This window comes from Brienomyrus brachyistius, chromosome 17, assembly GCF_023856365.1.
Source record: "Brienomyrus brachyistius isolate T26 chromosome 17, BBRACH_0.4, whole genome shotgun sequence".
NCBI lineage: Eukaryota > Metazoa > Chordata > Actinopteri > Osteoglossiformes > Mormyridae > Brienomyrus > Brienomyrus brachyistius.
In genome coordinates this window covers 735,368-757,905 of record NC_064549.1, presented here as the reverse complement: position 1 = coordinate 757,905, position 22,538 = coordinate 735,368, and the positions used below count along the sequence as shown (strand labels likewise).

At 52.2% G+C, this 22,538-nt stretch overlaps 1 protein-coding gene across 4 annotated transcripts in view; it reads right to left on the bottom strand.

The window, feature by feature from the left end:
* Positions 1-22,538, bottom strand: part of clcn2c (chloride channel 2c) — a 47,180-nt gene that overhangs the window by 4,231 nt on the left and 20,411 nt on the right. For 2 of the 4 annotated variants that reach the window (XM_048980381.1, XM_048980379.1), the window contains exons 3-24: positions 22,127-22,171; positions 17,667-17,798; positions 16,078-16,206; positions 15,775-15,908; positions 14,809-14,886; positions 12,389-12,467; positions 12,169-12,294; positions 11,144-11,228; positions 9,858-9,959; positions 9,641-9,725; positions 8,607-8,762; positions 7,782-7,851; positions 7,584-7,694; positions 7,287-7,500; positions 4,765-4,898; positions 4,113-4,285; positions 3,655-3,769; positions 3,502-3,572; positions 3,161-3,223; positions 1,466-1,504; positions 833-937; positions 565-651 (exon numbers count right to left, since the gene is read on the bottom strand). In XM_048980381.1, the coding sequence (XP_048836338.1) occupies positions 565-651; positions 833-937; positions 1,466-1,504; positions 3,161-3,223; positions 3,502-3,572; positions 3,655-3,769; positions 4,113-4,285; positions 4,765-4,898; positions 7,287-7,500; positions 7,584-7,694; positions 7,782-7,851; positions 8,607-8,762; positions 9,641-9,725; positions 9,858-9,959; positions 11,144-11,228; positions 12,169-12,294; positions 12,389-12,467; positions 14,809-14,886; positions 15,775-15,908; positions 16,078-16,206; positions 17,667-17,798; positions 22,127-22,171 (2,333 nt within the window). The remainder of the gene's footprint in view (positions 1-564; positions 652-832; positions 938-1,465; positions 1,505-3,160; positions 3,224-3,501; positions 3,573-3,654; positions 3,770-4,112; positions 4,286-4,764; positions 4,899-7,286; positions 7,501-7,583; positions 7,695-7,781; positions 7,852-8,606; positions 8,763-9,640; positions 9,726-9,857; positions 9,960-11,143; positions 11,229-12,168; positions 12,295-12,388; positions 12,468-14,808; positions 14,887-15,774; positions 15,909-16,077; positions 16,207-17,666; positions 17,799-22,126; positions 22,172-22,538) is intronic. The other 2 variants (XM_048980382.1, XM_048980380.1) reach the window with 2 other exon arrangements.

Below are 22,538 nucleotides of genomic sequence, written 5' to 3'. Positions count from 1 at the left end.
CTGGCCTGCCCGCGCCCGCGCCGGTCTCGCCAGTCACCGCCAGCCGCTTCACCTTCTCTCCCCACACACTCTTCTCTTTCAGTTATAAATGTCACGGAAACAGACTGTGTTACACTTAGCAATAACTGCCATTTTTCATCCGATTAAAAGGCAAATTGCCTCATTCTTTCCTGCCCTTTTGTGTTTAATGAGAGTATAGGGCTGCCATTTAAAAGCCTTTTGTCTCGGCGTCTGAACAGAATTGTGTGCTTCTGTAACAATGTGTGTGTGCTGCATAGTTTTTGTGTGTGTGCATGTGTATGAATTTCCCTTTGGTTCCTAAAAGAAGGACGTAGACAAAATCGCACATCACCAGATGTCTTTGAATGTAATGTCATGGGTATAATGTCGTGGTGCAATGTCATAGTAATGATGTCATAGTAATGATGTCATAGTAATGATGTCATAGTAATGATGTCATAGTAATGATGTCATGTGTGTGATGTCATGGTAATGATGTCATGTGTGTGATGTCATGTGTGTGATGTCATGTGTGTGATGTCATGTGTGTGATGTCATATTCACCTCCTTCAACGAGACCACACCAATGAGCCGGCCGATACTGGTGACGTAAGCGTGGTCCAGACCCAGCAGTGAGAAGATAGTGTGGGTCTAGGATAAGAGCAGAGCAGTCAGAATTCCAGGCTAACCAACAGAAAAGATGGGTGAGGAGTAGAAAATGTTCAAGAGATGAGGGAAAAGGCTGTTGGAGGGTATACTTTGTGAGCACTTCGGTAACAGCCTGCTGAGGTAATGCCATTTACACCGCAGCCCTCGGAAGTAAGAGAGGTACCTTATGGAGTGATGTGCGCTCCACCAGCTGAAAAGGGGCGGGGTCAATCTTGCAGTTGTTGAAGTTAACCCGCTCATCCAACTGCTGCTCTTCCCATTCAGCGATCTGCAGGAACGGCAGTGGGATGCAATAGGTTCTCTTTGAGGGGGCTGGGAACAAGCTCTCTTCTTCAAGCTAAATGTTAAACGACAGCTTGCACATCACAGCTGTTTACATCCCTGCCTCATCTAGGGCATCCTATGCCAACAATCAAGACTGACAGGATTGAATCCTGCTCTTTCGCATTGCCCACAGCTCCCCCAGTGGACACCAGAAGTGATGCACACGTTCGACAGCTGTCAAACTCCATCAGCCGAGGATGTGTCATAAACTGTAACGAAATGTCCTGTAGACAAGAAAATCAATACGCCTCCACGTCAAAGTGCTGTTACACGTATATTTTGACCTTGGGGGGGGGGAAACACGCCCAGAGATGCCAATCCTTTGTTGTAATTCATTGCAGCTAAGAGCTGCACGTTAAGACTTTAAAACCAAATGGGCTGCAGGCAGCCAGACACAAGCCCTCACAGAGGCAAGCCCAAGACGGGGACAGGCTACTCTGAAAGCAGTAGAGAGCAGAAGATGATTTCTCACCTCTCGGAGGGTCATATCGTCCTCCAAATCCAGGTCATCCTGAAAGAGGATTGGCAAAATGAGAGCACGCACATTATTTTGGCAGATATGACAAAGCTGACTGGACTCCATGCAGAGGCCATTTTCACACACAAAAAACTGGCCCCACTCCCAGTTTGTCTGGCGGACTGGGCAGAATAACCAGGGGACACTGTGAGTGGTTACAAGAAGAAGTGAAGTCCAGCAAAGTGGACAGACAGAACCAATCGAACATTGATCCAAAGAGAGCCGGAGTGACACTCAGCGTTATTAACTGTCAGGATGCATCAGGGATGTTCTGACTCGTCTGGGCTGTAGCTGCGGCTCTTCCCACAGATGTGCAGCGTGACGGAGAAACTCACTGTAGGACAGGCTACGCCCCTCTAGCAGGGTCCGCTGAGGGCCCGAGCTCCAGCCTGCAGTGCTTTGTGGGTCACTGGGACACGGGTCCAAGCCGTACGCACAGCGTAGACACACACACAGACTAAAAAACCACAATGAGCGCGTGGTGAATAATAATGAATTTTCCCTCGGAAGAAAGGGGTCAAGATCTTCATTCACTTTTCGGCTGAGCGAAGTAGGTGGGGCTTGTAGATGGTGGCTGCCTGCTGCTGGCTGAAGACGAGGGCCAACGAGAGCTAAAGGGCCGACGAGAGCTAAAGGGCCGACGAGAGCTAAAGGGCCGACGAGAGCTAAAGGGCCGACGAGAGCTAAAGGGCCGACGAGAGCCAAAGGGCCAAAGTCCAGTCAGAGGCAGACGTTTAACTCGTCGAGAAGCAATATGCGTGCGTACATCACTTCCTGTCTGGAGTCCATTAAATTCTATTCAACTTCCTGTCTCGTCTCTCTTCTGGCTTTTGTCTCAGGCATTTCTAAAGATTTATTGTTTTCCTTTGGGGGGGGGGGGGGAATGTTGCAGGTTCAAAAGTCAGTAATGGAAAAAAAAAAATTGCCAGCTGTCCTCAGTGTAGACAGAAGAAAGTTGCCCCCCCCCCCCCCAGAAGGATATCACAGGACAAGCAGCTTCACATTTCAGCCCAGCAGAGATGCTGCTTATCCACACTGTTTCCTGTAATGGTTTTAAAACTTCATTCCCCAAAATGGTACGACTGATAGTGACACACGCCAGCACATAAACAGAGATGAGCCCAGGCTTCATGCGTGTTATATTTTGACAATATCGCTTGTCAATGAACCATTGTGAAAGAGATTGGGAGAGAGAGGGACCAACGACTGATGAACAGTGGCACAATGAAAGCGATGGCGAGGACATTGTACAACTTTCACGTCACTCTGGAAGCAAATGCTGAACGCTGAACTGAATGGACAGCCTATTCCAATGATAATCTGACTGGTGGACATCAGTATCAGTGGGCGGGACAAACAACTGATTGATGGATCATTTGACTGATGAATGAGTATCGCTGGGTGGGCTGATCGTCTGACTGGAGGATCGTTTGATGGATGGGTGTTGGTGGGCAGGCTGATCATCTGATTGGTGGATCATCTGATTTATGGACAGGTATAGATGGACGGGCCAATCACCTGACCGACGGATCGTTTGATTGATGGGTATTGATGGGCAGGCTGATCATCTCATTGGTGGATTTATGGACAGATATAGGTGGGCAGGTCGGACGTCTGATTGGTGTATGATCTGGTTCTGCATATTCTTACCACAACGGAGATCCTGACTTGCTTGGGCTTCCTGTTTTCAGAAGCCACTGCCCCATCATTGCTCTTCGCAGCAAAAAACAGACAAGCGCAGGAGATGCGGCATTAACACCACGTTCACACAACGCTCACACAGAGCTGGGGTAACCCATCTTCGCCCAGCATCAGATGTGGTGAGTGGAGAGCATGCTGGAGACCAGACAAAACAGGTCACACCTTTGGCACCGAGGAACCACCCTGCTGTCGCTATTGCCGACAGCTGCAAGGGCCTGCACAGCAGAGGTGAGAACCAGGAACGGGTGCATTTCCTGGGCACAGATGTAGGGGGCGGCCTTAAGCCTCACCTCGGCAGTGTTTGCGTCAGGGTGAGCACAGAACAGGCTCTTCAGGGCCATGCCGGTGTTTTCCTGGGGACCTGGAGGACAGAAGGATGTCTGGCTTGAGGACCGTAGACAGTGAGAGCGACATCATGTGGACCATGTGCTCGTGCGACCTACTAGCTGGAGTCTCCACGTTGTTCCTCTCCACCACGGATGACCTCTTCAGAGCCGGTTTCAGGGGCTTCTGGGATACGGTGTGCGAGGGGCTGAAGGATGACTCTTCCGTGGAGATCTGAACGCGCGTCATCACATGGACAGGAAAACATGTCTTCATGGCCACACGCAGCCCAATTTTAGACTATTTAAATATTAATCTACTTGGGGGACCATCAGAAGCACAATTAAAATAAAATTTAACTAAGGAGAAATGGGAGGGGGGAGGGAATTAGGACATGCAGACGGCTCCAGGCAGGACCACTATCAAAATCAATAAGAGCAGACTTAGCCGTCTGAAAACGGACATATTTATGGCACGATAGTGCAGAGCTCACCTCAAAATGGGCCAAAACAGACACGCATATAAATCCGACAGCGCCCCCCCCCCCCGCCTCGGGCTGGGCCAGGTCGGGCCTCACCTGGAAGCGGACCTCTTGGTTGACCTTCTGCACGGGCTCCTCGACCGCCTGGCTCTTCTTGGCGGACAGGGAACGCTGGCGCAGGAACTCCAGCCTGCGCGGACGGCCCAGCTGCTGGGAGAGGAGGGCCTGCAGCTGGGAACGCTCGATGGAGCCCAGCAGGATCATGGAATCTGGGGGAAGGGGGTTAGGGATGGAGACGGAGCTGGAGAAGACCACGGAAAGCGGAGAGCGGAGGGGCAGTGTGACTCAGGGTCAGGCAAACCTGAGGGCGGAGCATGTCAGAGAATGGGGGGGGGGGTTCCAGGATGGTTTAAAGACTCCCTTCACTTTCCCCACTTAATAATTCTTTATAAAAAAGTATATTCTCCCCCCCCCTTTTCTCCACATATGGAGATGTGAGTCGGATGACGTGGATTCTGATGGCTCTTTGGGCTTAAGCCAACCCTGAGAAGATGATGGGCTGCAACACAAGCAGGCAACTTATCTTGTTACAGCCATTAGTGGCAGCTCCGGTTGCTGAGCTGGACATTTCTTCACCAGCCTAGTTGACCACAACCGGTTGCTATAGTGAGGCATTTCTAGATCCCACCCTGATTGAAGGGGGGAGGAGGGGGGGGCAGCATCTCCCCCCCATCGTCCTCAAACTCACCTGCGGACTCCACCAACGCCAAGGTCTTCAGCTGCCCTGTCAGCAGGACCTCATGAAGGTCCCTGTAGCAGCAGTTAAGGGTGATATAGCGCACGTCACGCACCATGATGTCCTCTACGCGGATGTTGTACTTCCTGTGGGGGGGGGGCAGGAGAAGATTAGTGCCCCATATGATGACGACACACACAATCATCCAAAAAAACTTGGGGCTCAAGGACGAGTGACCAGAAAATCAGCTGCAGAGGAACAGATCGAGGACGACGTCTTTACCAGGACGCTGAAGCTGTACGCTGACTGGCCTTCTAAGCAGAGACAGCAGCTTCCATCTGAAGCCTGTCTCCCCCCCCCCGCCTACACACCACGCCCCCACGCCCCCGGCAGAACCGTTGCCCCCAGCACATGCCGCGTCTTCCCCACGTCTGCGCCGAAATGCTCCGCCTGACATTACATAAGCGTTCCTGCTCTGCGTGTCGCTCCGTTAAAAATACCACTCAGAACCAGATGGCTTTGTGAAGAGGGAAAAAAGAAAGATCGGATGAAGAGGGAGCCAGAGGAGTGAGTCAAATGCTCCATGCGAACGAGAGCAGCTATGGTGCACACGGTGCCGTTTGTACCCCGGATACATGGGCCCCGAGGCCTCCAGGGGCCACCGGCACAGCAGGCCGCTCAAGTGTGGCAGGAGGTGGACAGGGCAAAACATCCAACGATGCGGTAAAAGGCCCAAGAGAGAAGCAGGACACCATCGCAGACAGACAGACAGACAGGGAGGATGGGTGGACAGACAGACAGGGAGGATGGACGGACAGACAGACAGGGAGGATGGATGGACAGACAGACGCACAGGCAGACAGCGAAGCCGGGATGCAAAGAGGCAAATGGACAGACAGGAAGACACACAGGGAAGTACACAGAGAGGAAGACAGGCAGGGAGGAAGGAAGGACAGATAGACAGGCAGAGAGAGAGGCAGGCAGGCAGAGAGGAAGACATGGAGGCTGACAGAGAGGCAAGAAGACAGACAAGGCGGCAAAGGTGCAGACAGACAGGAAAGAAGAAGACAGACATCTCAGGAATGCAACCGAAAAGCGGAAAGGAAGACAAACAATGAGGCAGGCGCAGCGTCTAACTTTGTCATGCCACAGGAAAAAGAAAAAAAAAAGAAAAAAGATAACAGCTCTTAAATATCCAGGAACAAGCAGCACTAAAAGATTCATGTGATATTAAAAATAAATTAGAGGAGATGAGAAAATCTGAACAGGTCTAAAGAATCACACTGTAACAGGCAGAGCAGTAAAAGGCAGCTCCTCACCCCTTGGAATGATTTATTACTGCAAAGCAGAGCATTAAAGCGGGTCATTAATACACGCTGCAAGCTCGTGTTGCCCGAGCCCCCTTACTGCACACACCACCTGTGTACTGATGATCTGCAGAACCTCGCAACCATGTGCAGCAGTTCAGCAGTTTATACTCAATCCCCTGGGAGAGGGATGCCTGCAGAAAGCCGCAGGACATGCGGGGAAAGACTAGGCGAGACCAAGGGCCTATAGATCGCCACAGGGCACGCCAGGAAAGTCATGGTGCTTACAGAAAGCCGCAGGGCATTCTGGGAAAGACGGGGGCGCATAGAGGGAACCACAGAGCACACTGAGAAATTACCGGGCACCTAGAGAGCTGCAGGGCATTCTGGGGGAAACCAGGAGCCTATGGAGTGCCGCAGGGCATCATGGGAAAGACTGGGCACCTACGGAAAGCTATCGGGCACACGGGGAAGCTCAAGAACTCCCTTCTGATTCACACAACCATTAAGAAGGGAAGTGGGGTGAAGCCGGATTCCAGGGCCAGCTTCAGAGTTCAGAAAACCTAAGAAAAGATGGGCTAGGATGCAGAAAGCTGGCGGAGGATGAACGAGGAGGCAGGAAAGTAGGTGACCTGCAACAGGTGAGCGACAACAAAGGAGGAAATGAGACAAAGGAGACCGAGTCGCCGAGAAGCGCTTTAGGGCAAATCTGAGCACGTCACCCATCTGCTGTACGCACAGAGGGCCGGAGACGGGCAAATCGAGGCCACCGTCCTTGGAAAAGGGGGCTTGTGGGGGACTCGGAAGAGAGGACGCTATTTGGGAAAAGCGGAAAGGGAGAGGAGGATGAAGGCGTGAAGGATAACGAGCAAAACAGACCAAATGCCGTCCGTCTGCAGCAGGACAGGGACCCCGAAACCGCAGCCTACGCTAAGGACACAGTCCCGCAGACCCTCCATGGACCCACCCGTCTGTGTGACCCACTGCCCCAGGCATTTTCCAGGGTGGGGTGGCGATCAATGCGAGTCCAGTGTGTAATAAAGAGAGTGACACCCACCCTCCATATGCATCATTTCCTGCCCAAACTGAAAGCTGATTGGCCGCCCCAGTGCTCCCTCCCTTTTCAATGACTGATTAAAAACATATCATTGGCTAATAAGGTCGGCCCCTTTGTAGGAATCATGCACTATGGGTCGGGGAGGGAGAGATGGAGACTGAGGGACTGACTCGTGGTGTCCCCAGCCGAGCTCAGGCAGGTACGGCAGCTTCTTGATGCGGATGATGGAGTCATAGAGCGACGGCTGCAGACTCTGCGCCACGGCGTTGGCCAGGATCACGGCGATCATCACCGGCAGGATGTGGGAGATTTGGCCCGTGAGCTCGAACACGATGACCGCCGTGGACACGGTGTGTGTGACCGCACCGGACAGCGCCGCCGCACCTGTCGGCAGCGAGACACGGTTAGGGACAAGGACGTCCCCCAGAGGTCGGCAGACAGCAGCAGGGCGACGCCCCCAAACTCACCCACTACCGCGTAACCGCCGGGGACGATGGGGTAGATGGTTCCGTCAGTGTGGATCCCATCGGGGAACCAGGCAGCCATGCTCTCTCCGACCAGCCGGCCAAACGCCGCACCTACATGCACACACGCACGATAGTGAATTGGGGGGGGGGGTCACATGTTCAGGCCTCTAACTGACCAGTCAGTGAAGACGATCTTACCGATGACAAAGACCGGCATGAAGGCTCCACAGGGTACAGGGATAGTGGTAGCAAGAGCAGACATCCAGAACTGAAGAGAGAGAGAACAGCACTGGTCACTCTGCACACCTCCGGCGAACGGAGAGCAGATGCAGAAACACACTGCACCCCCCACCCCCCCACCCGGGGATTCAGATGTGAAGCCAGAAAGACCTTTTAATTACACCCCTCTCCCTAGTTAGCGGTAATTAACCACAGCGGCGGCTCCCGGCTAATTCTGAAAGGGGCAAAACTCCCTCTGGGTGGGGCATGCCTTACACCTTTAACCTTTCAGGGGTCAGTGAGCTCCTCAGCGTCTCCACAAAGAGGGACAGAGGGAGCACAGGGTCAGAGGCAGACGAGTGACATCATCCGCCATCCCGACAACCAGTGAGATTCACACAGAGAGAGAAGGGAACATCTTTAACGGGGCTCTGCAGCAGAGTGGAGCGATAAGGTTATGGGGGGGCGGGGGGGGAGACCCACGTCTGGATGGTGGGGCGAGGATAAAGGAGGGATGGGCTTCTGGGTGGAGGAGAGATGAGGTTAGAGGACAGGCCGGCGGTTGTGGACTTGGAGTTGAGTTACGATGACAACTGACAGGAGGACTGTGACCACATAGGAGACCGAGGGAGTAACAACACTGAGAAAGAACTTCTCTGAACATCTTGAAAAGGACCATGTGAGGGACTGTTATTGATTTTGCGGTAGAGCATGCGAGGCCGAAGGAACCGACTCGATGGTGAGGTAACACAAGGAGAACATCACAATCCAAAAACAGGAAGGTGCACGTGCGAGATGGCGTACCTTCATCACGATGAAGAGGACCAGGGTGACGAAGACATTGACCTGCGGGTGTTTCCATTCCTGCGAGTGGCCCATGTAGTCGAACTCCTCTGCGATGCCCTGCTTTGCCCACGTGCGGTTGTCAAGCAGGGTCACTAGAGACTCCTTCTGGGTCAGCTGCGGGTGAGAGGTGTACTGGGTGATCATCCACTGACAGGATGACGGGTCTCCTACCACTTCCGGGAAAACCAGGCCAGAAGCAAAGGACCTGCACCTCAACCATTCCCGTGGAAATTTCACGCCGAACGGCGCACCATACCGAGATGATAACAGTGCGCCTTTAACCCTCAGAGAGTCGCCGATTCCTGCCTGACCTGCACCCTGCAAACCTTCTGCTCACCACCATGCCTCACAGGTTTAAAGACAGGGGGCGCTGTGGAGCACCACTCCCGTCATCACCGGCATTCATACCACAGGTACTAGCTGAATGGGGTGGGGGCTCAAAAAGCTGCACCTGCAGCAGGCACAAAGAGGAGGAGGGACACAGACACACACACACACAGGCACAGACACAAACACACACACACAGGCACAGACACACACACACACACACACACACACACGGAGCGGAAACAAGGTACCGCCAAGCCGGCGTCTGTCCCTCAGAAAAAGCCAACAGCTCAGGCGATCCAACCCCCCCCCCCCCCAGACCCCCACCTCAATTCCTCCTGCAGGCGCTTTATGCCTCATCGCTGGTGGCCCCGCAGAGCTGTGCTAAATATGGATCGCGAGCCGGATGGAGGAAGGAGCCGGCGTGACAGACACCGTGTCCATGACAACCCCGAGAGCGGCCAGGTGACGGCCTTCGTCTGTGCCAGACAGTCCGCGCTCTCCTGCCATACTCAGGCCCCTCCCACAGCTTTAGGCCCTGCCCATATCTCATTCTGTGCCATCTGAATATAATAATCACTGTTAATCACCATTTGTACGTGACACACACACACACACACACACACACACACACACACACACACACACACACACACACAACCTACCTTCCCAGCCATAAACTGTCCAAACCCAGGAGGAAAGGTGAGAGTGGAGACGAGGAGAGTGACCAGGGCAGGGTACAGCAGTCGCCTAGGACAGGGACAGAGAGACTTCAATATCAATGACAGCGTGTAGCATAGCCACACCCACACCATATGCTGACCACGCCCACATCACATCCTGACCACACCCATCCCACTCTGAGGCCACACCCACACTCACTTTTTCATCAGGAACTTGTTGATGGCTTTCTGCTTGCGGATGAACTGGACTATGAGCCGGTTGAAGTAGACAAATAGGGCACCTCCAAAGCCACTGGCAATCCTGGGGGGTGTGGGGGGGGGGTGAACCCGTGAATATATTGCCACTGAGTGACATAACATCAACATGTGACAGACAGCAGCTGGTCCACAGCGACCAACGATCACTGGCTGAGGCTGCATTGCAGCTAACCTACTAATTAATTAATCCATTCAATCCGCAGCCCACACTGGAGGGGAATAATAGAGGCTATTTTGTTCACAGAGATCCAGTGTAAAGCATTTTAAATATCAGCACAATGAGTCTGTTCACACAGCTTAAAGAATCTTTACCTTGTAAATGTTACTAAGCCAGCGTAATACAGATGTCTCTCACCAGAGCCTAAGCAAACACTCATTAACTAAGGCACTGCAGAGGCACGGGGCACCTCCAGGTCCAAGCCAGGCCCATGTTCTCCAGCACGTGGACACCAGCACACCGCCATTCTACAAGTAGGACACCACATCTTCATCCATCTCCGGGATGATGTCATCAAGAGACCGTCTCTGCGACTGTGACCCCGATGTGCCGATGAACGTCAAACTCGGGAAACCCCCCCCCCTCCACCCCCACCCCCACCCTCCGCATCTATCAAACTCAGCGAGACTAAAAGGTCAAATGAAATACAGAGGGTTTTCTCTGAGCTGTCGGGATCGCCCACCTACTCACCCAGAGTGACCACCTAAGCCATGCTGGGGAGACATTAAGCCGGGACGAGATTTGCAAATTACCAATTTAAAAAAAAAAAAAGAAACTTGAATTTCACTTTAGCGCTGACTTCGTGCTGTGTGCTGATTGGTCAGGCTCCTATAATCATGCATGTGTCACTAATGTTAATGTGAAATAGCTGGATGAGTCTATCAATGAAAAAAAACAGTAAAAAGTACAAGAAGAACTGAACTAATTAGCTGAGCACAGGAGCCTTTCAGTTTTAAAGTAGCTTTTAAAACCTGAAGTAGCTCTTGGTGTCCATCCTGATTATTAATGGATTAAGTGGTCACTAAACTGGACCAGAGGCTGGTGCCGGGTACCATTAAACAGGACCCAGAGGCTGGTGCCGGTACCATCAAACAGGACCCAGAGGCTGGTGCCAGTACCATCAAACAGGACCCAGAGGCTGGTGCCGGTACCATCAAACAGGACCCAGAGGCTGGTGCCTGGTACCATCAAACAGGACCCAGAGGATGGTACCCATCACTCTGACCTACCCGATTACAGCAAAGGCAGGGAGCTCTTGTAGGTCAAACGGGAAGTCCAGCCGAAACCGGGTTTTGAAGAGAGCAGTTATGGTCTCTGTTGAGAGAGGCGGGGGGGGGGGGGGGGGGAGTGTTTACTATTGAGGGTATGCACATGACATCACCGCAGGCCGAAGTTATTGCGGTTCCACCCTCTGAGTGGCAGCATCGGCGTTCAGCTTGAGCGCTGCAAAAAGCATCAGGAATGTGACACAGTTGAAGTGTGACTGATTTTACACGGATTTACCAGGAAATCAAGAGAAACAACTGGAACCCTGACTCTGCACCGCGGATTTATGGTTGTCAATTTCTGACCAAATAAGAGTTGCAATAAAATAAAAATATTTGTACAAACCTGTCCACACACGACCAGTATACCCACTGGCATCGTCACTTTGATTCTGTCAACAAGTGGCAAGGCTTTTGCCCATCCTTTCAGGTACATATAATTCAATTCGATTTAAATTTTCAAATGTTTTATTACTTCTACACATTAACACACTGTGCAACATAAAGGAACAAAATGTGACTCCTCGGGTGCCGGTGCCCAGAACACAACACAGGAGATATAACAACCATATTAAAGGACCGGAATTTAATAGACAAAGAATAATAATGACATAAAAAAAATGCCGTAAATTTTAAATATAAACAAAGCAGCAGGAACGAGACTGCAGTCTGAGTTTAACGACATGCAAAATGAGGAGGATGTACACAGTACATACATAAATCTCAGCCATATATCGATGTCCATGGTTGACTGGTTTCTATGGTAATTTAAGCGAATAATCGCTGGTTTCGCCATTTCCCCGACTAAAATAAAGCATGATGCAGTGATGTTTTGCCGCTCAATCCATCTGAGTGGTTGTGTTCTGGCAGGGAAGTGAAGTACATGCCCTCTATATATGACCAACATCAAGCAACTGGTAGCATAGCAAAGTATAAGAACGCAAAGGTACGGTACATAGAAGAGGCCTCAGGTCACACACAGGTCTCACCCTCATCTCTGTTCCACACGGCGAGCACCCTGAAGATGAAGGCACTGAAGGTGGCAGCGAAGAAGCCTCTCCAGTAATTCCTCACGGCGAAGAAGGTGGACGTGACCTCGATGCTGAAGAGGACGCCTGGGGAAGGAGGGGCGCGGCTCAGGAAGGGGGGGGGGCATGGCAGCAGTAGAGGCGGCGGCCATCCTACCCGCCTGGCCAGCGGGGGACTCACCCCCAATGGGCGCGGCGAAACAGCACCCCACACCCACGGCGCAGGCGGCGGCCAGCATCTCGATGTTCCGAGACTCATTCTGAAACGACCAACGGTGACCAAAGAGCATCAGGACTCCGAATGAGCTGCCCCACTACTGACTGTGAAGCTCCACCAAGAATTTCACTCACTGTACCAGTGTACCAGCAATGCGATGTGACAATAAAAGTGACTGACTGATTGACTGACGTTCAAGAACTGTTCCAGAAGATCCCTCTACTACACCGATACCTCCCTATGACCCAGAATGTTCTTATGTTGCAATTTTGCTCCTTCTATAGTCTTACCAGCTTCTTCTTTGTTGGAAGCGGTGGTGTAGCTCCTGCTCCAATACTGCTTACACATCATGCACCTGGGCGCCAACTGGAAGCTCAGCCTAGCTACACTTATGCTAGTCGACTGTTAGTCGTATATTTGCAATGTGCCGTTTGTTTCATTTGTACGTCGCTTTGGGCAAAAGTGTCGGCTACATAAAAATAAAAATAAAAATGATCAACGAGTCTTGGTGCTGCGGCCGGCTGGGGCGGGGGGTAATGAAAACATGCACATACGGAGCCCTGCCATGGAATTCCCGATCTGGATTCGGGAACACTAGGATGTCATCTATAAATGGAATGTGAGCGGGATTCCCCAAACAGGAGGTACGGTGTGCGGAGGCAGGGATGGGGATGTGGGGCCTAGTCGAGCGCACAGGGTGGAATGTTCCGGACAGAGCCTCACACAGCAAAGCCCTCCACAGCATTACCTTATTTCCTATGACGTTCTGCTCCTTCGGTCAGCAAGCGAGGTTAGAGAGAGACAGAGGAAATAAAACAACCCGGATGGTAGTTCCCGTATGATGGACGAAGGAGAAATCAGCCTGTGCCCCCCCCCAATTGCAAAAATGTGCACTATTGGAGGACAGCCTTTCAGTCTGTCTTTATTCGTGACGAAATCCCAGCTCACTATACAGCACACTACAAAACACCCAGCATGCAAATCTTAATACCTTTGACTTATGCAAAGACTGAAGTTGATGCTTTCAATTTTTTTTGTAGTAATTTTATTACGATTATTTTAATATAATACAGCCTGTACCCTGCGATGGGCTGGGCCCCCATCCTGGGTTGTTCCCTGCCCCGTGCCCATTGCTTCCGGGATAGGCTCCGGACCCCCCGCGACCCAGTAGGATAAGAGGCTTGGAAGATGGATGGATGGATATTACAGCCTCACAAATCCATTTTCACTTTATCTAGTTTATTCCGTTTTCTTTAAGTACTCCCTGTATTTTGCTGTATCTTGGGGATGGTGTGCGGCTCCTCAGGTTAGGTCTCCCTGGCTGTGATCAGAAGGTCATTTGTTCAAGCCCCAACCTCAGCAGAATACAGTGAAAAAAAATATTTTTGGGTGCTTGAGCAAGGCCCTTAACCCCCCCCCCTCCAAAATGCTCCAGGAGCGCGGGACAAATGGCTGACCCCGAGCTGGGACCCCAAATGTCGCCGAACAACTGTGTGTGTGTGTGTGTGTGTGTGTGTGTGTGTGTGTGTGTGTGTGTGTGTGTTTGAGACAGAGAGAAAAGAACAAGATGGGATCTGCAAAAAGAAGCTTCCTGATATACTTGTGCAAACAGCAAATAAAGCATCAGTTAATTATAGCACTGTACATTACGCAAATGTCAGCTGTCAAAGGTTGCTAGGATACAGCCAAAACCTTCAATGTAGCATTTTAAGCCATGGTTGTGTCGCACAGAGTAATTCCATATATGGTGAACAACACAGGTTTGCCTGTGCAGGGAATGGGCCAGGCAGGCCGCTGGCTCAGGCGTGGGGCTGCTCTGTGGGGGCACGGGGACCACAGGAAGGCACAGCACAGCTCATGAATATTCCCCACACACAGGACACCCGCCAGCATGCGATATTAGCTTTGTGGCTAACCTACAGATCTATGCCTCTAGTCACGAGCTCCGACAATGATAGATGAGTACAAAACAAATCTTTAACGCGACCTGTACACCCCCCAAACCCCAACCAGCATTAATGTTGGGCTGAAATAACAGGAAGTGTATGAATAGCCAGCAGGCAGTGTGCTGTGTGGCGAGTTGGGGGGGGGGTGGGGGGCAGTACACCAGGGAGGGTCACTATCATGTTCTTTTAAGGTGCTTAGAGGCTGGAGTGATCATCTCAGGGATTTAACATCTGGGGGACGGGAATATGCAACACATGGATGATTAAGTGACGGCTCACAGCGGCAGACCCAGGATTAAGCAGAGACCCATTAAAACCTTCTTCATTTCTCTACAGCGCCTCCCAGAGGCTGCATTGTTAATCAGGTGAGTGTCAGCCTCCCTCTACAGGCCAACCAGGAGTACAGACGTGTCAGTCACCCGGACGGGCAGCGCCTACCTCATAGATCCCACCGAACAGCGACATGAACTTGCTCAGCAGGGCTGCACACAGACTGGCGATGTGGACAAACGGACCCTGGGGAGGGACAGATGGGGAGGGGGTGAGTTTAAACGGGGAGTTTCCTGATGGCCCGGGGTTAGAGCCCATGACCCATTAGAGGCACCCAGGACTGAGACATGACCAGTCACAGAACCGCAACCACTGACCAAGCAGCCAAACCTTCCTCACTCCCACAAACACGGCACCCAGACCCCGGCAGGCAGACGGCACTCCGCCTGAAACAGAACCGCTGAAAACCGGCGAAAGGTCATGACCTCCCGGCCACTTGGCACACTGCCCATGGCTTTGGGGGCCAAGGTTCTGCGGCGTACTCAGGTGTGAGAGCCGCAAAACTACCGGGAGTGACCTGCTTTTTGGCACTGGTGTCGATCCGGCAGGGGACCAGTCACGTCCATCTGGAAGCAGGAGGAAAGGCTAATGGAGGTGTGTGCGTGTGTGCGCGTGTGCGTGCGTGTGTGTGTGCGCGTGCGCGTGTGCGCGTGTGTGTGTGTGTGTGTGTGTGTGTGTGTGTGTGTGTGTGTGTGTGTGTGTGTGTGTGTGCTCCTCTCTGCTCCAGGTTCCTTTTGTTCCACAGGTATTTTTAGATGTTATGAACCTCTCACCTCCCACCAGCATGGCCATGACACACACACACACACACACACACACACACACACACACACACACACACACACACACACTTTGTATTAATATCTTTGTGGGGACTCTCCAATCATTTCTATGGGCAAAACCCTAATCCTAACTATGACAACCTTAACCCCTACCCAGCCCTAACCATAACCATAAGTAACCAAACAAAATACAAGGTCCCCACAATGTAATACATATGACCTCTCTCTCTCTGTCTCACACACACACACACACACTCCCCTTCCTGTGGGCCGAGCCTTCGGACTCTCTCACCTCTTTCCCTAGGGGCATCCCGCTGCCCAGCGCACATGTCAGGCCAATGACTTTGGCCACGAAGGTCTTGAAGGTGAGGTATTCTTTGAGGACCACACCCCGGAGGATGGTCTTCATCTCCGGGATCCCTGAACCTGAGGAGGCCCGGGAGCAGAGCAGCCATTACACCACATGGCCAGTTAGCCCGCTGGCCCATTACCCCATTAGCCAGTTAGCCCACTAGCCAGTTAGCCCATTACCCCGCTAGCCTGTTACCCCATTAGCCAGTTAGCCCGTTAGCCCGCTATCCCATGTGTGACTCACCGACAGCCTGTGGCGCGAGGATCTGTGTGAACCCAGCAGAGAACGTGATGAGGACCACAGGGTAGGTGACCCACGCCAGGTACTGCAGGAGCACGTTGCTATCCAGCCCTCCATACATCCACTTCTGTGCTGCATGGGCACAGAGACATCCCAGTTTACCAGTTAGCTCTGCACTAGCCAGTCAGATTCTCTGACCCCGTGGTTTTCAGGGACACTCTCAGAAACTCTCTCACTGGCCCTTGCCATCTTAACTCTGGCCTTTCTGCCCCCTCCCACCCCCGGCACAGAGTGACTCATCAGTCACCCCCCAGCTGGATGTGTGAAACAGCCACTTAGACGCCTGTTTTTAGGCTTTAAATCAGTGGCTGATGCTTCTCATGCATGTTCAGGTTCTTCAGAGCCTCGGATTTGGCTCCCAAAGCCGTAAAAACCCGCTAACCCCCCCCCCCCCCCCCATGGGGAGGCTAAACTCCAGAAGAGAGCAGCAAACAGGCCACAGCAGTAATTATGGGCGGGAAATTGCTTCCACAGGAAGACATTATCATAACAGAGAGGCCGATGCAGAGATGCAGACCGGTGCCTCAGGTCGGATCTCCTGAGAGAAGGAACCCTCCAGGACACCCCACCCCCAGGCAGCCCACAGTCTCTACCTCATCCCTGCTATCCCCACCCAGGACCTCCAATGACCGCTGCGTAGGGGGATGTGCAGGGGCGGGGCCACGGGGCACTGGACCTAGCTGACAGATGAGTGGTCCCCGGAGTGTCATCTCCCCCATCACTCACAAATTTAAAACTCACTTAATTCTGTAAAAATATTGCATATTTATTGGTTTTATAAAAATAATCATTACTTTATTAATTTGTGTAAAAAACAAAATCACTTTAGAAATAAAAAAAAAACATTAAATTTCAAGTAGTCATAAACTGAAAACTAAATCGTAGTTCTGAAAGAGCCGTTCCGAGTTAAAAAGTTCATTGACATGCAGTCTCATTCGGCGTTTTTAATTAGCAACACCTTCGCATTAACATGAAATACCAGACATTTGTGTTTAGTGTCCCTTTGCGAGTCACGGACTGCCAATTAATAGAAAAATGGCAAAACAGAACTGAATGAGTCTGTCAAAAAAATGACGACAATGAAAGGAAACCGTCTGCGCAGACGATACGCGCAGACGATACGCGCAGACGATACGCGCAGACGATACGCGCAGACGATACGCGCAGACGATACGCGCAGACGATACGCGCAGACGTCTTAAACGTCACTTCTTAGTGGACTTTTGTTATGAAACCAATAAATTTGTAGCATTTTTACAGAATTTAGCAAACGTCCCAAGATTTTCTGTGAGCACTGCATCATTGGCTAACAAGGATGGATAAGGTTGGCCCCTCTTATGCCCCCCACTTCCTAAACTGCCCCAGGGATCCCCCATACCTCTTTTCTAGAAAAGAAATCACTTCCAGTAAAAACGATGGTTCCACGGTTCATTAAACCTACAACCTCCAGCGTGTCACATCACGGCAGGCGCAGAGGTGAGACCGTGGTCCTCTTTCAGCCTCGGTCTGAAGTCTCCTAACCCCGGACTCACCTTGAAGGCACATGGCAATGGCGAAGTCCATGACCCAGCTGACCAGCGCCATCAGGAGGCCGAGCAGGATGAGGAAGATCCAGTCTTCGCCCACCCGTGAGATGAGGAACTTCTGACAGCGGACTGTGCAGACTGCGGGAGCCGACGACAACAGAGGGAGGCACCAATGACAGCGTTAGACAGGGAGCTGCCCTGAAAGTGAACCGCATTACCCATAATCCCACGGGCCGAGTCGCCAAGTCAGTGTGGGAGTGCATTACCTAAAATCCACTGGCTTGTCTGCTCCTTGAGGGTTTACATAACCCAGCAGTCACCTGATCCCAGCACTCGGAATCATCAGTGTAATAAAACAAGGGACATGTGAGGTAGCAAAACGGCCAGCAGTGAGTCAGAGGGACCGGCGGGCTTGTGGCACAAACTCCATCCCCATGGCAACGTCCACCAAAGCCCCTCCGGATTTCAGCCGGCACTGGCCTCTCATCACTTGGGGATTTAGCAGTAACAAAATAAATAACAGGAATTGTCTCAGTACGTCCATAAAGCTCTAATCGTGCAATCAAAGGATGTGGATTTCCACCAAAACCTATGTAGCTGAAGTCAGGAGCTGACAGACAGATGACACCACGCCGGGCATTAAGGAGCGGCCCTTAGCTGCCAGTGGGACCTCCATACCAAGCCCCCCCCCCCCCCCCGTATGGTAGACCGGTACCAATGTATGCTGTCACGGGCCAACACTATACATACTGAGATACTTCACTGACCCCCCCGTGGGGTCTTTGTGCTTATCCCATTTTCTGTCCATATGACACACATATACAGATGAGAGCAAGCTTGGGGGGGGGGGGGGGGGGTCACAGCACAGGGTGAGCCAGTGTGCAGAGCCCCGGCTGAGCCACATGCCACCCCCTGGGGTGCCAGACAGACGGCCTGCGGTGCAGCTGTGTGACAGAGGTACCTTCCGACAGGCATCTGCTCCACCCATCAGCCGCTTCATGCCGTCTACACCCGCCGCCCTGCAGGACTACACCTCGTTTGTTTGACTGACATGTGAACGGTGGCCATCTTCCCAGGAGAGAAGGTAACCTAGGCAAGCAGCAGGAGAACGAGGAGGTGCAGGAAGGAGGGAGAGATGCGGAAAGTTGTGGGATAGAGTGAGAGAGAGAGAGAGAGAGGAGAGAGAGAGAGAGGAGAGAGAGAGAGAGAGAGAGAGAGAGAGAGAGAGAGAGAGAGAGGAGGGAGGCATCCCCGCACTGCGCAGGACGGCGCATTCCGAGCCACTTGCACACACCAGTAGCAACGTCAGGGCCGGACGGCGAAAACTGCAGAGACCTCCCACCTCCCAGGTCCATGTGTCACACGCAAGCAGAAAAATATGTCAACCAAAAAACTGGGGGGGGGGGGCATGACCCTCTTTTGCAACAGATTCCCAGTAAGTGTGTGGTAAGCGTTCGGTGAACAGGGGATTACCCAAGGTCCTCTCACACACTTACACTGTACTAATTTCTATGGCATCAACAATTCTTGAAAACTCAAACATTCTATAAGCAGTCGGCAGGCTGTATAATGAGCCCTGAAATTAGCTGAGTGGGGGGTACAGCATGATCCCTGGGACGAGCTCTGCAGTGCCCCTATTCCATCCAACTGAGATGATCTTGATCCAAATTTAAACCACATTCTGCCTGGTCCACTCTCTCTCTCGTGCTCTCTCTCTCTCTCTCTCGTGCTCTCTCTCTCTCTCTCTCGTGCTCTCTCTCTCTCTCGCGCTCTCTCTCTCTCTCTCTCTCTCTCTCTGAAGTGCTGATGTTGTCTATCCCTAATAGAGGTTGCCTTGGATACAAAATGCATCTCATTGCAGGTTCTAACATGTGAGTGTAAGACCTGGATGCTGATCCAGTAATGGCTCCATTAAATATCTCATCTCACCCTAACCCCCCCCCCCATAGACCTAACCCTCCTCACTGCAGTATAAAGTCACAGTAGTACTCCAGCAGACACACACACACACACACACACACACACACACGACTTCGCATAGACCACGGACTGACATCACCCACCAAACACACTGTTAACACTGCAATGGGGCATCTGTTGCTTGGGCACAACGGCACACTGCTGGAATATAGGGGAGCTCTGCCCCCTGCTGGAGCGAGCAGCTCACTGCAGGATAACCTGTCACCGACCACGCATTGCAGTGTGCTGGCGGGAGAGTACAGAGAGGACCGCGTCGGTGACACTCATCCCAGCCTCATGGACGACAGAAAACTAAAGCAGCTGACAGAGGCCCCACACAAAGAAACCTGACAGGGGGAAATTCTGCCTACTGAGTGTCACTGTAACTGACATTTCCTCAGTAAGTGCTTTCCTGTACTGCAGAAATCACTGACTCACAAAGAGCTCTCCTTCCCTGCCTCTCTCGCTCACTCAGCCATCTCCCACATACCCCACAAACTCCCCAAACACCCAGCACACAAATCAAAACGTACCTCATTCACACGCTTATCACTCATCGGCAACTGTCTGCACAGTTACAGACACAGCACAGACCTCATTTCTACCCGGGGAGGTCTGTGCTGAGCGCTGGGCAGTAACAGCAGCTGGACAGCAACCCAGTGTGGTCAGTGAGAGGAGAGCGTGTGTCCACCCAGCGAGAGGCTACAGCCACACAAATGGGATCTCTGCATCTACCGAATCATCGATGGAAACATTTTGTTGCCATGGTAACAACCTTTGTGAACAAAAGCGGCAGCACCCCAGGCACTGTCTGGTACCTGTGACTCAGAGACCCCCCAGTGCCGACTCCGCTGAGCCAACAGGCTGCTCACATTATTCTCCATCATTAACACCGCACTGCCACAGACAGGCTAACCAGCCAAGCCAGCCGCTCTCCGCTGGTGAACCAGCCAAACCAGGCACTCTCCGCTGGCTAACCAGACAAACCAGCCGCTCTCCGCTGGCTAACCAGCCAAACCAGCCGCTCTCCGCTGGCTAACCAGCCAAACCAGCCGCTCTCCGCTGGCTAACCAGCCAAACCAGCCGCTCTCCGCTGGCTAACCAGCCAAACCAGCCGCTCTCCGCTGGCTAACCAGCCAAACCAGCCGCTCTCCGCTGGCTAACCAGCCAAACCAGCCGCTCTCCGCTGGCTAACCAGCCAAACCAGCCGCTCTCCACTGGCTAACCAGCCAAACCAGCCGCTCTCCGCTGACTAACCAGACAAACCAGGCACTCTCCACTGGCTAACCAGCCAAACCAGGCACTCTCCACTGACTAACCAGCCAAACCAGGCACTCTCCACTGACTAACCAGCCAAACCAGCCGCTCTCCGCTGACTAACCAGCCAAACCAGGCACTCTCCACTGGCTAACCAGCCAAACCAGCCGCTCTCCGCTGGCTAACCAGCCAAACCAGCCGCTCTCCGCTGGCTAACCAGCCAAACCAGCCGCTCTCCGCTGGCTAACCAGCCAAACCAGCCGCTCTCCGCTTCGCAGTCCAGCCTGACGTTACGAAAACTAATTCTAAGCACTTGTTCAGTAGTATGATTGTAATGAATAGCCTGCAGAGTAAGAGATCAGTGGACGGCACTGCCTGAGCACCATGCCAGCTGGATGGAAGGTGGGGTGTCACCAACCGGCGGGGGGGGGGTCTTCTTTCTGCGTGAAACGAGAGCAGCGAACAGCAGCCATGCCGCCACCCGCGAGGCGCTCAGACACGTCCTGTATGACTCCAGCTACGGGGCTCAGACCAAGAACAACGACATCATGTGCTGACCAGCCCCTCAGTCTGCTGTCCATACTTCCTAATCAAGGACCAAAGACCTTCATCTTCCTTCCACCTTTAACAAATCAACTATTTACCTCCCAGAACCCCACTCATTCCATGAAAACCCCACCCACTCTAGAAAAGTTCCACCCACTTCTTCAAAGGCACACTCATCCATTACCTCAATCCCTCTTTTCCATGTTTTGTTTTTTTATTAAACAGGATTAATGATGAGGCGTGTTAGAAGGTGAAGGTTCTGCTCTCGGCCTATAAGCCTGCTGGTCCTTCATTTGGCCGAAGATGGGGACCATCCACTGGAGGAACAAGGACGTGGGGTACGTCTACGGTATGTGCACAGATGGTGAGGCGTGTCTACTGTAAGCAAAGGTGTGAGAGCTAAGGAAAAGCAGAGGGAAAAGCGTTTTAAAAGTTTTACATCAAGGCGAGCAGCCTTTCCTTTAATCCTTAAAGAGCCGTGCCTAACCAGGACAGCCCATGTGAAGCTCCATTAGCCAATCAGAGCGCTGCACAGACAGAAAAGCCACTCGCCTAGCCAATGTGATGCTAGCATGGCGCACGTGGTTGGTCTTGCTGGTGGGGGGGGGTTAAACACAGCTGTTCCCCTTCTCAGTAGATGGAGATGTTAACGGTGGAGGAAGGGAAGAGTTTAGTGAGTTTAATTTATTCAGGAAAGGTTTTACCAGAGATAAAGTCCTGAGGCGGAGGCTCCAGGATGTAGGGAAATCCTGAGGAAAATAAACAAGGACAGTTAGCGCAAGTGAAATGCCTTTCAGTGGGGCCACGCCCCCATATGGAGGGGCGTGGCTGGTTTGCACAGGCCACACCTACCCACACCATTAAGTCACACCCCCACCGCTCATCATGTTCATAGAGAGGCTGGCTCTGCAACAGCACTTACAAAAGGTTGGCTATGCTAACCCTGGATGCGTGAAATGAGCCCACTTCACCTACAGACAAGGAGTCATCTGTGATGACATCACAGGCCTGCTGCCGTGTGATTGGCTACACCCTGTGTGTGTGGATGTGTGCGAGGATATGTATGATTGTGGGCAGAGAAGCCAAAACAGAGACTGAAAGGAAGATGGACTCCGG